The following is a 13,200-nucleotide window of genomic DNA, read 5'->3' on the forward strand; positions in this document are numbered from 1 at the left end:
AAGAAAGAGAGAGACAGAGAGAGAGAGGAGAGAGGGAGAGAGAGAGAGAGGAAAGGAAGGAAGAGGAAGGAAGGGGAAAAGAAAAGAGAGAGGGACAGAAAGAGAGAAAGAGAGAGAGAGAGAAAGAAAAGAAACGAAAAGAAACTCCAGGGCAGACCTAGGCAGCGGTGCCTGCGGGTCACAGCTCTGGAGGTTGAAGAGAAGAAGAAGCCGCATCCTGTTAACTGTCCTTGGCGTTGGAGGCAGAGAACAACGTTCTGTCTGAGAATCGCTTCCGCGCGTAATGACTCCCGGCAGCCTTGCTTCTCCAGCCGCACCTTTATCGTTCTTCCTTTCTTTACAGTGACAGCTGGAACTGCAGCACCCATCTTGTAATTAAAAATTAACAAAGAAAGGCCTGGCATGGTGGCTCACGCTGGTAAGAATTGTTTGAGGCCAAGGGGTTTCAGACTAGCCTGGCCAACATGGTGAAACCCCATCTCTACTAAAAATACAAAAATTAGCCAGGTTTGGTGGTGTATGCCTGTAATCCCAGCTATTCAGGAGGCTAAGACTTGAGAATTGCTTGAATCCAAAAGGCGGAGGTTGCAGTGAGCCGAGATCGCACCACCACACTCCAGCCTGGGTGGCAGAGCAAGACCGTCTCAATAAAAAAAAGAAAAAAATTAACAAAAAAACTTTAAAGGAGGAAGAAAAAGGAACCTACCTCAGAAACATCAACCCTTTCACCTGATTGCTCTGTGGGTTGAAAAGTTCATGACTTGTAGTATCTATTGATGATTACCCTTCCTTTATTGATTACCTTCCTCTACTGATTACCTTCCTCTACTGATTACCTTCCTCTACTGATTACCCTTCCTCTATTGATTACCTACCTCTATTGATTACCCTTCCTCTATTGATTGATTACCCTTCCTCTATTGATTACCCTTCCTCTTCCAACAGGGCATGGGAAAGAAAATGGGGTGGGCTGGGATGCAGGGAGAAGAAGTTGGGAGCTACAGGTGCATGAGCCTAAGGGATGTGGGATGTAGGAAGAGAGGGAGCGAGGGAGATAAGGGAAGAGAAGGGGGCGGGGTGGAGAGAGAGAGAGAAATGGAGGTGGCAAAGAGGCTTAGAGGGAGGCTGAGAGAGCGAGCGAGCGAGCTGGTGCTGTGATCGGCTCCAAGCCAGTGAGAGGGACTGTGGGGCGGGAGAAGGATGCTGGCCCCAGGGCCCTCAGAGGCAGGGTCGCAGGAGGAGCAGCGTCTGGTGAGAGCAGGGTGTTTTTCACAGCCTCCGAGTATCTCCTGGGACTTTCCAGCAGACCCCAATCCAGAGGATCCACACTATTGCAAGAGCGTGGGGCCACTGCCCTCCTCACCCATGAAATTAAAAGGCCATCTTTTAATTAATTAAAAGGCCAAGTCTGCATGGCTGAGTAGGTGAGGGGGGCTCTGTTCCTCCCCACGGTGTGCACATGTGAATGGGAGTGTGTGTGTGGGCAACTGTGTGTGTGCGCAGAGTGCGAGTGTGTGTGCATGTGAATGAGCATGTGAGCTACTGTGTGCATGTGTGTAAAGCCAGTGTGTGTACATGTACATGTGAATGTGTGTGCATGTGTGTGTGAGCTTGTGTGTCTGCATGTGAGCAAGTGTGTGTGCATGTGGGTGTGTGCGTGTGGATGGTGTGTGCACATGTGTGTGCATATGGATATGTGTGCATGTGAGTGTGTGTGTGTGCATGTGGATGTGTGTGTGTACGTGGATGTATCTGTGTACGTGGATGTCTGTGTGTGTGAATGTGAGCGTGTATGTGTGTGCAAGTGGTGTGTGCATGAATGTGTGTGTGCAAGTGTAGATGTGTCAATGTGGATGTGTGTGTGCATGTGAATGTGTGTGTGATGTGGATGTCAGTGTGTGTGTGTGGATGTGAGCGTGTGTGTGTCTGGGTATCAGTGTGTGTACGTGGATGTGTGTGGATGTGTGTGTCCATGTGGATGTGTGCGTGTGAATGTATGTGTGTATGTGGCTGTCAGTTGTGTGTGCATGTTGATGTATGTGTAGGTGTGAGCGTGTGTCAGTGCGGTTGTGTGTGTGGATGTGAGCATGTGTGTGTGTGTGTGTGCCCTGACTTGGAGCAGACGGGGCAGTGGCAGCTCTTGAAGTGGGGCGTAGGCCACAGCTGCCCCCACAGGCCTTCAGTCTCTCTGGCTCAACTGGCTCCAAGCAGCATTTTAAACCCACAAGTGTCCACCAGCTTCTGCTCCCACTGTCTGAGGGACATGGACAGATCTCGATAGGGCTCAGCAGGAGAAGGCCTGAGGTCCGAGGGTGGCAGAGGGACAAGGTGGAGGACCGCCACTTCTCCAGCCAATCTCTGGCCACTCACTTCCAGGCTGGGCGGCCACAGTGCCCCTCAGGCCAGTGTCCCAGCCAGGCCTGCACCCCCTCCTCCTGAGGGACTCCCCACCTGCCCGGTCTCCACTGCATTGCATCCCACAGTCCCGACAAATGTCTGTCCGTGGCAGCGATGTTGGGGGGTGAACTCACAGGCAGCAGAGGTGTACGCAGCATCCGATAGGACCAGCGAGGAGAGGCTGCTATGAGGGAGTCGGGGTGCTGAGGACAAAGTGCCTGCAGGCTGCACACCAAGGCACAGATGCCGATCTGCCTGGCAGGTCCACGTATGGGGGATTTATACCTTCTACATATGTCATTGGACAACTTTCACATGTTCGTAATAAACATGCATTACTTTTGTAACAAGAAAAAAAAGCCCGAATGACATAAAGATGGTCAGATGTCAGGTCACAACCAAAGACCAAGATGTCCCACAGCCCCTGAGAAGCGGCTGCCAGGTCTATTGTCATGGGTCCACTTCCTCCAAGACGAGCCATGATCCGAATGAGCCTCCCTCACCCCTCTGCCTGCTCTCTCATCTAAGACCCTCAGACCCTGAGTATTTGGCAGAAACGTGAGCACTTCAGAGCAAAAGGACCCAGACACCAGAGAGGGTAAGAGCCTGCCCTTGGATCCCAGCTGGGCCACACACCTGCCGAGGAAGTCCCTCCTCTTCTCTGAGCCGCAGGTACACCCATCTATAAAATGCAGTCATTAAATAACTGCCCTGACCACCTTCCGAGCCTGTTGTGAGACCAGAAACTTTGAAAATAAGACCACAAACATCAAAGCATCATGAAAGCTGCGGAGAGTGGTCCACAACCAGGCGCCGCCATCATTGCCAAGTGGGGCGGCCACCTGGGACACACACACCTTAGTGTAGCCACCAGAACGCCCAGGGACACTGGGGTACAAAGTCATCATACTCATTAGGACCAGGGAAGCCAGGCGTCCTCCCTTACTGAGACCCAAGACAAGTGCCAGGAAGAGATGGTGAGGGCCTGCCTGGGAAAGATGCAGGTTTTATACCTTGCAAAATACCTTAATTGACGTCCCATTTCTGTGAAGATGCGCAGTGCTGCTCATGGCATCCTTGCCCCCAAATCAGTACTTGTATGTGAAACTGCCCCCCAGGGGCCCTCCCGCCGCACTCCTGCACAGAGCGAACAATCACCTGCTGGAGGTCCCCGCTGCTCACTCGGGAGAAGGTGTGGAGCTGAGGGCACAGGGAGGGATGCATCACTAGAATGAGCCTCGTGGATGGAGGGTGCGGGGGACTGGCCTTGTGCCTGCAAACTGCCGGGCTGGCTGATGACCCAAACTTTACAGGCCATCCTGGGACAGAGGCAGAGGGGACTTACCTCTTCCTCGGGCCCACGTGTAGATGCGGCTGGTCTCGGAGCTTCTGGGCTCTCGCTCTGCCGGTTCCGTGGGCAAAGGTCGGAAGTGGGGGTCATCAGCTCGGCCAGGGGTCTTCAGGGGCAAGATATACTTGGGGAGCCCTTTGTAGAACCAGGCCCCCGACCTCTTCCAGACCTGAGTGGGGGAGAGAGCTGCTTGGGGCACAGGACGCAGAGGAGCCTCCCCTCCTGCTCCTTGCCCAGATGATGGGAGGCAGGACGCGGAGAGCTAGGAGCAGAGTGGGAGTGGGAACTCTGGCTCTGCCCTCCCTGGCTGATGGGCTAGGCTGTCACTTACCTCCCCAGGACTCAGGACAACTAGGAGCTAAGCCCCATGAACTCTCCAAACCTTCTTTCTCTCCCTTATTTTAGAGTTGAGGACTTGCTCTGCTGCCCAGGCTGGAGTGCACTGATGCAATCATCATCTGCTGCAGCCTCCACCTCCTGGGATCACGCCGTCCTCCTGCCTCAGCCTCCTCAGCAGCTGGGACCACTGCACCTGGGTCTACACCTGCTTTAAAGACAAGCCCATGTCCTCCTGTTTCTCTCTTGCAGAGCGGGGATCTCAATACAGGCCTGGCATGTGAGAAATGTTTATGAAAACTGTCCTCTGTTACCGTCTGTATCCCCCACCACTCGGATCCTAGAGATTGCCTAGTCAGATTCCTGCCCATCCCCAGTCCTTTCCGGCTCCTGCTGGAAAACTCCTATTGACAGGAAGCCCACAAGCCACCAGGCACTGCTGAGTTTCCACTAGATCTGCCAGTGACTGGCACTTCCTTCCCGCCAGCTGACCTCCCGGGCACCTTCTCTCGCTGGCACATGGCAGACGGCTGCACGGGACGGACCCTCCCAGCCACAAGTACCTGCAGGCACCTCACCCAGCCCCCAAGCTCTCCTCCCTGCCAGCTGACCTCCTGGGCACCTTCTCTCGCTGGCCCAAGGCAGAAGGCTGCACGGGACAGACTTTCCCAGCCACGAGTACCTGCAGGCACCTCCCCGGGCCCCAGCTCTCCTTGGTGCCATGCCCAGATCCCCAGCTTCTCAAGGACAACACCCTGGTTCCTCAGCTGTCCCAAGTCCCCTCTCATCGAGCCACCCCTTCTCACCATGTTTGTCACTGCCCCTCGGGAGAGGGGCTCAGAAGTGGCCACAGAGCTCCAGACTTGTTCTGGCTGCCCCCAGGGCACAGCCACTGGCTTTCCACGCTCTTTCCTGCCTCAGTTCTGTCCTCCTTGGGTCCTGAGCCTCCCACGAGCCCCTCTTGACCTCATGTAGTCCCCCAGGGACTCTGAGAGCCAGGTGGGTCAGAGGGTGCCTGCTAGGGCCCAAGCAGGTGCAAAGCATCCCTTTATCACTGCCCTGGGGAAGTGGTGAGAGTCATCCTAAAGCTGGCCAGACAGACACCCCCAAAGGCTGGCAGAGCCCCAGGAATCCGGGGATGCCCACCCTGAATTCACAGGGTGGGAGGTGTTCTGGGTCTGGGACGCACAGCCTCTTGGGTTCTGAGGGGTCCCTCTGTTCCTCTAATACCCCCAGCTTGGAAACCCAGGCTCCCCACTCCTGCTGTCGCTGGAAGCTGAATCAATGGCAGCTTCCACACACTCACTGTATGGCTTTGAGTGAGTTACTTAACCTCTCTGAGCCTGAGTTTCTTTATTGATTAAATTGATGAAATGTGATAGCTGCTGAGAAAGTTGGAAGTGCTCAACAGAGCAAAGGGCACCCAGAAGGTGTTCACAAGATGCCACCTGCCTGCCTCCTTCCTGTCCCTTCCGCTCGAGGCTCCAGGGCAGAGCAACAGAGGCTGAGGGAGAGCCGGGCTGGACCACATCACAGCCTTGGAAGCTCTTCTCTGAGGACTTCTCAGATGGGACAGCCTCTCCAACAGGAACAGAAAGGACCGCCTCTTGGAGAGAGCCACCGATTAGAACTCAGAGCAGCTGCTGAGTTAGAGTCCCTAAATTTTTAATACCTCCTTCAGAAAACACCACATACTGTATAGTCTCTTTTCTGATGAAGGAAATAAATTCAGGGTATTTAGTCAGGAGGGGTGGGAGCCTGTAAACAAACACCTTGCAAAAACCTCAACTGACATGACCCTTCTCAGAGACGGGCAGGCCAAGCTTCCGAGCCGACGTCCTGAATCTGAATCCTGGGTCTGGCACCCAGCACTCGTGTGATTTGGACACACTGACCTCCCTGGCCCTCAGTTTCCTCATCAGTAGGCAAACACAGGAGCAGGGCTTATCTCACCGGGAGGACTTGAGGATCAGGCCCAAGAATGAACGTGAAGCCTCAAGGGCCAGTGCCAGGCACAGAGCAGCCTCTCCACAGAGGAGAGGCCCATGGGCACCACCGCCACCCCACCTCCTGCCACCTGGCAAACACAAACAGCTTTATCACCGGTGGGCCAATTCCCTACTAGAAGAATTCAAAACCAGAACCAGAATCCACCTGATTCTGAGACATTGCTTCCCACCCCCCAAACTTCCTCTGCACCACATTAATACTGTGGGATATTAACAAGAGCCAAGCCAAAAAAAAAAAAAAAAGTTTTCTAATCACATACACTTGAAAAGCACTAGGTTAAACCAAGCTCCATCGCTGCAGGACCTCTCGGAGCCTTTACTAAGCTCCGTCGCTGTGGGACCTCTCAGAGCCTTTACTAAGCTCAGGTGCACAGGGTTATCCCAGAGGACAACAGAACACACCATGCTCTCTACCCGCAATCTGCCCGGATGGTTTTCCTAGAGAAACGCGACCTTGGTAATGGGTCTGCGTGGACTTGGCACTTAACTGGGCAGCACTTACCGTCCACTTGTAGAGCAATGAGCATCTGCATCGCCAAGTAGACTGTGGGCACCTCCTTATGCTCAGAGTGCCAGGCACGGACTGCCACGTCCAGACTAGGTCCCTGGCATGAACCCCTCACTGCCCCTTCCAGCCACCCTGTGTGAAGGGCCTGCTTTTGTGTGGTTCTTGAACGGCCTGGAACCTGTCTGGTGGGATGTGTGCTTCATGGCACCCACTTTGGAAAACCCTTTCTGATCCTCTCAGAGCCTTCCTACAACACGCATTTATTTCAATGGGTAATGCAGGCACATGGTCTAAAAATCCACAAAGTGCAAAAGTAGCCAGTCTCCTCCCCCATTCCCAGAAGCATTGAAGAAGCTTGGTTATTATCTCCACTTTTCAGGTGGGGAAACTGAGGCTCCAACAAGTTCAGCAATTTCCCCAAAGCCAGTACACCCCTCTGTTGGCCTCTACTCCACACGGAAGGCCCCAGAGTCTCACCCAACAGTTTATAGATGCAAAGCAGATGCTCACTAAACTGCGGTTGAGTGGTGAATAAATCTTCAGTGGGTCAGACGTCAGTGTGGACTCTTAGTGTCCCACAGGCAGGACACCAGAGCGGAGGGGACTGCCTGACAGGAGGAAGCAGCAAACACACAGCAGCCACCAAGTCCACCCCATCTCGGGAGAGCTGCTGCAAGGCTCATTAGAGCAGGTACCCAAGTCCAAAAGGTCACGGGGGCCATGCGGTGCCAGCAAAGGGCTCGCTACGCCTCCCACTGATGAGCAAAGGCTCTGCTCATCCTGCCCTGAGCACGCCACCTCCCTGTCCTCCACCGTGGGCTGGGCCTGGGGGACCCCAAATGAAGCAGGCCCTTAAGAGCCAGCTGTGAATGGTGGGGCCTGTGCAGGCTTTGAACCGCACACCACACTGTCTCCCCTACCTGCCACAGAAGTTTTCTCTTTACTTTTTTTTTTTTGAGACAGGGTCTTGCTCTGTCACCCAGGATGGAGTGCAGTGGCACAATCGGCTCACTGCAGCCCTCACCTCCCCAGGCTCAGGAGATCCTCCCACCTCACCCTCCCGAGTAGCTGGGACTATAGGTGGTGTGCACCACTACACCCAGCTAATTTTTGTATTTTTTGTAGAAATGGGGTTTTACCATGTTGCTCAGGCTGGTCTCTAACTCCTGGGCTCAAGCGATCGGCCCACCTCAGCCTCCCAAAGTGCTGGGATTACAAACATGAGCCACCACGCCTAGCCTCTCCCTTTTTTTATTTTCCTGAAAAATACATACCTAGCATACAAAATTAGCACAATAACAAAAAAGTAAAATGAAACTAGGCCACCTATAACATCACTGCATGGAGACAGCCCTGCTGAGCATGGCGGAGTGAATTTTCTTACACCCTTGCCTGGGCAAACACACTATCTGTTTTTTGTTTTTTTTGGAAACTAGGCTAATGTAGAGGCAACCTGTTCCCACCCTCCCCCCAACACCTCACTACACATCAGAGCAGTCGTTCCAAATTCATAACTTCTCCATCATCATTTTTAATTGCTCCACAGTTTGGATTTATTAAACTTAATTAATCCAGCGCCCCACTGAGGGACATTTGTTTCCAATCTCTCATCCTCACGGGCAGCGCCGCAGCCATCACCCTGCACCCACCGCATCAGCCCAGTTGTCGGTTATTGCCTTAGGAAAGACGGGTTGATTTTGCCCTTTTCCAAAATGCTTGGGACAGAGGTGCTTCAGATTTTGATTTTTTTCGAATTTTAGAATATTTGCATTATACTTAACCAGTTCAGCATCCCAAATCTGAAAATCCAACATCTGAAATGCTCCAGTGAGTTTTGGATTTTGGAGCATTTCAGCTTTGGGTTTTCTGATTAATGATACTCAGCCTTTATTCCACAGAGCGGGATTGCAGGGTCGAGAACTGTGTGTTTGGATGATGACATAGAGTCAGGCCGCCCTCCAGGAGGAAAAGCCACATTCCCAGGAAGCTACAGTAAGTGTTTTCGGGGTGGGGACCTCGGCTTACGCTCCCTGGTGAAATCCAAGGCCCCCTCTATGGACCCTGATTGGGGAAGGTTCCCACGGAACCACAGTGGGCTTGGGGAGAGGCATCTGTCAGGGCATGAGGCCACCAGAGTGAGGGGCGTGGGGCGAACCATGGAGCTGCCCTGCCATCCCTAGGACAGGCCTTGGGAGCTGAGAGAGCTCCCCCACCTCACGCCCAGCCAGTCAAGGCCCTGTTTAATGGGGAGTGGGCAGGTTGATGCTCAGGGTGACTTGGCAATGAGGCTTCAGGGGAAGATACTAAGATGCCCCACAGAGCTGCATTCCCGCACACTGTGGGGCCGAGAAGCTCATCTGTGCCAGTGAGTCCTCATCTCACGGACTTCTGAGCTTCTCCTTTGTAGCACCGGACCACAGTTTAGGCCTCTGGGTATGCGTGGCCCTTTTTTAAAAAAATTTAAAATGTTTCCATTGTGTTAAAGTATTCATAACATAAAATGTATCACCTTAAGTGCAACCCATCTCCAGAACTCTTCATCTTGCAAAACTGAAACTCTATAACCGCTAAGCAATAGCTCTCCGCTGTCCTGGCCCCTGGCCACCCCTGTCGGCTGTCTGTCCCTAGGAATATGACTACCCTACATACTTTCTACAAGGGGAGCCACACGGTGTCTGGCCTTTTTTGGCTGCTTATTTCACTCAGCATCACTTCTTCAGGGCTCACGCACGCAGCAGCCCGTGTCAGAATGTCCTTCCTTTCTGAGGCTGAGCAACGTTCCCCTGTATGGATGGATCACGTTTTGTCATCTGTTCATAGGTACGTGGGGTGCTTCCACCTTTTGGCTGGTCCTTCTGTTTTCTTCTGTCTCCCCCACCAGGCTCCACCAAACAGGAGGAAGCATCACAGCCGTCTTGCTCACCACTGTTTCTTCAAGCTCCTAGCACACGCCTGACACATCGTAGGTGTTCAGTAAACGCTGGTTGAATGACTGTGCTGGCAGCTGTGGGTCGTTTGCTGCAACGCGTCTCAACCTACAGTCTGCCACCTTCCTGGGAAAGAAGCCTGGGTGTTTCACTCAAGTTCCTGTAATTAATCAAATGGACTTCCTATTTCAGATTAAAAGAGGGATAAAGAGGAGGGCTTGATGGGGTGTGCTCATGGGGAGGAAAGCGCAGTGAGCCTCCCTGACTGCCCAGGGTGCTCCCAGCCTCTCCTCCCCAGCTGCCCTGCCTCCCCTGGCATATCCCAGCCCCCGGCCCGTGCCTCAGCCTTGCCTCCTGCTGCAACAATCCGTCTCCCATCCCCACTCCACTCAAATCCCTGCTCAGTGAGGTTCTTTTGGAAGACAGATAAAGAGCACAGGATCCAAAGCATCAGGCTGAATTGCCATTGGTACTCAGCCATTTTGGGACAGTCAACCTTTTTTTTTTTTGAGACAGGGTCTCACTCTGTTGCCCAGGCTGGAGTGCAGTGGCACGACCAGGGCTCACTGCAGCCTTGACACCGTGGGCTCAAGCGATCCTCCCACCTCAACCTCCCGAGTAGCCAGGACCACAGGAACACGCCACCATGCCCGGCTAAGTCAATCATTTTTGAACTATCAAAAAAGCCCGTCAACTTCATACGATTCACCCCGATATTTATGCCCAGCAGGGGCAATGACCCCACAGGCCAGGCAGGCCACGTGCCTCCCCGGGGATCTGTGGGCAGGTCCACGAGCACCCGATGGATCAGTCATTCCCTGTGAGTCCATTGTAACGGGGCCTCTGCTCTGATTCTCTCCTGCTGTCACTGTAGTCCAGGTGGAAAGTCTAAGAGCTCACCCTGACCATCCAGCGTGGCTGGTGATCTGGACCAGCGTGAGGAGCAGCAGTTCCTAAGTCCCAGCGTCAGGGGACCGGAGCACACAGGTGTATCACCCAGTACGGGAGGTGTACCCATGCAGACGTGCATAAAACACACTGTCAGTATTTTGGAAAATGCCTTCCGCATGGGCGAGCAGGTCTGGTGAGGTGAGGTGCAAAGGACCCCAGCTGGGCTGAGCTCTGAGCTGCAACCCTCACCCCCATGCCAATTTATACACACCCACAGGCCTTCTCTCTCCTCACTGCCCGCCCCACTCTGCAAAACACACCACGGTAGTCTTAATCATGTGACTTCTGCTCTGTGCATCTGGGCCCATCACCCGCTGCCTGGCATCCACATCTGCCCCTCCCCCCCAGGAATAGTGGCAGGAAAAGCCCTCGTGGGAATTAACCCCACCCCACCCCAGGCCACCCCGCAGATTGAAAATCAGTTACTTTCTGGAGAAGCCGAGCAATTCTGCAAAACCCTACTCGGCTCCCCACGTGTGGTTTGCTGTGATAAGGCCGGCAAAGCAGCCAGCCTTGAAAATGCCATTTAATGAGAAAAGACCCACAGCCAGGCAGTGGCCACAGTGTCCCGCAGCAGTAAACGCTCCTGGTACCGCTGCTCGCCCTGCTCTGTGCTCCGCTTCCAGGTTTGCATTAGGGTTTCAGCTCACGGCCAATCTGACTGCAGATACTGATGGATATTCGCCAAGCTGTTCCCAGGGAATTTTAATTACCATGATAACAATTGCTAATCACTGGCATTTCCTAAATGGTTGTGGCTGGAGAAGGTGGTAATTGTCAGGCTGGTGCTGGAAAGAAGGGGAGTCTCACAGACCTGCCACTGGAGATGGTGGGGCGGGGGGAGCCTGAAGACCCCTCTCTCTGTCCATTGTCCACTGGAAAGAAGGGGAGTCTCACAGACCTGCCACTGGAGGGGGTGGGGCGGGGGAGCCTGAAGACCCCTCTCTCTGTCCATTGCGCCACCCCTTCCATGTGTCACTCCCTCTCCCGTGCCACCCTGGGAGTGCACCTGGCTTGAGCTCTTCACTGGCCCAGGCGTCCAACCTCTCTGCCCCAGCCCCACGGGTCAGAGCAGGGGATGGTCTGTGGCCTGTGCACCTGCTGTTCCTTCCCCACTGGAGTGCCTTTCATCGGCATCTCTAACAGGCAGTCACGCTTCCCCCTGGAGGCCTTCAGCGGGTGCCCCTTCGTGCAGAATCAGGGCCCCTCTGTCGTGCTCCCAGAGACCATGTGGTCCCACTGGTACAGCACGCCACACCTGGCCTGGAGCTCAGACGCGCCTACCTTCCTGAGCAGGAGGCTGTGAGCTCTTCAAGGGCAGGGCTGAGCCTGAGCCATCTCTGGATTCCCAGGACCCAGTGAGGAGCCTGCAGTGTTGCTGACCAACCACATGAACAAAGAAGGGAAAGCAGAGGCACCGTCTCCAGGGGACAGAAGGGAGACCTCGCCTTCAAGGGAGACTGTGTTCTCTCTGCCTAACAAGCTCCAGACTGAACCAGTCTTGGAGAGCCACGGGAAATGCCCTGTGACTGAGGCTGAGCGGTCTTCTCAATTATACTGCAGTTACTTTAAAGGTCTCTTCAAGGGTCAACCCTCTGGCAGAGGAGAGGCAGTACCTCTCCCTCCTCCACTACCTGACACACACTCACAATGCTGGTCTCCCAGGAGCCCTAATAGGCAAGTTAAACAACTCCACAGCAGGCCAACAACACCCCAGGACCCGGCATCCCTCTTAGCCTCACCTCTCACCTCCCGCACCCCCATCACCAGGCACAGCCACACTCACTCCCTTGAGTGAGTCTTCAAAGCTCTCCCTCTGAAGACGTTGCTCCTTCTCCCTTCCCTGGACCAGCTCGTCTCCAGCCTTTGGGAAATCACTTTTATCCAGAAGCTTCCAGACAGAGTCTTGCATGTTTCCACGGCTATGCACACTCCCTGGGTTATGATCACCTGTTTCCGTGTCTGTTTCCTGCTGGATGGAAGGCCCCATGACAGCGGGAGCCAGGCAGAGTGCCCAGCAGGTGCCAGCACACAGCAGATACCCAACAAATAGTCAACTGAACACACATCCAAATTGCAAGGCTTAAGTAACTCAGGTTACTTAGGAGAAGCGCGGGCTCCTCGAGGGTGCTGGGGGCTGAACTGTGTCCTCCAAATCCACATGTTGAAGCTCTAACCCTCATGTGCTTGTGAGTGATGATGGACCTTGGGAAGGGAATTAGGTTTAGATGAGGCCATGAGGGTGACTGCTGCCCTTACGAAGAGAGAGACACCAGGAGAATGTGCTTCCTCTCTCTCTCCGCCATGTGAGGGCACAGCGGGAACACAGCCAGTCGCAAGCCAGAAAGAGAGCCTTCACCAGGGATCCGAATTCACCAGGGATCTGAATCAGCCAGCCCCTTCATCTTGGACTTCCCCGTCCCCAGAGCTCTGAGAAACAAATTCCACTGTTTACGCCACTAGGCTATCTATAAGGAAACCCGAGTCAGAATCGCATTAGACTTATCGCTGGTAACAGTGGCTGCCCAAAGACTCTGGATCTAGAATTCTATCAGCCGAACTATCAACACAATGGGAGGGCAGAATACAGATGTTTTTAAACTCGTAAGGACGCTGAGTTTCCCTTACACACACTCTTTTTAAGAAGAACTTAGGACGGGTTCCAGAAAAACACAAGTGAAAAACAAGAAAGGGAAAACATAGGATCCTGGAAACAGTCTC

General features: G+C 53.8%; 1 protein-coding gene across 10 annotated transcripts in view; it reads right to left on the reverse strand.

Moving 5' to 3' along the window:
* Positions 1-13,200, reverse strand: part of RPH3AL (rabphilin 3A like (without C2 domains)) — a 161,043-nt gene that overhangs the window by 23,254 nt on the left and 124,589 nt on the right. For 7 of the 10 annotated variants that reach the window (XM_063656197.1, XM_054457160.2, XM_063656196.1 and 4 more), the window contains one exon: positions 3,743-3,917. In XM_063656197.1, the coding sequence (XP_063512267.1) occupies positions 3,743-3,917 (175 nt within the window). Of the gene's footprint in view, positions 1-3,742; positions 3,918-12,265; positions 12,449-13,200 lie in introns of all 10 variants that reach the window. The other 3 variants (XM_063656193.1, XM_054457156.2, XM_054457157.2) reach the window with 1 other exon arrangement.

The sequence above is a fragment of the Pongo pygmaeus genome, chromosome 19 (genome assembly GCF_028885625.2).
Source record: "Pongo pygmaeus isolate AG05252 chromosome 19, NHGRI_mPonPyg2-v2.0_pri, whole genome shotgun sequence".
NCBI classification, from domain to species: Eukaryota; Metazoa; Chordata; class Mammalia; order Primates; family Hominidae; genus Pongo; species Pongo pygmaeus.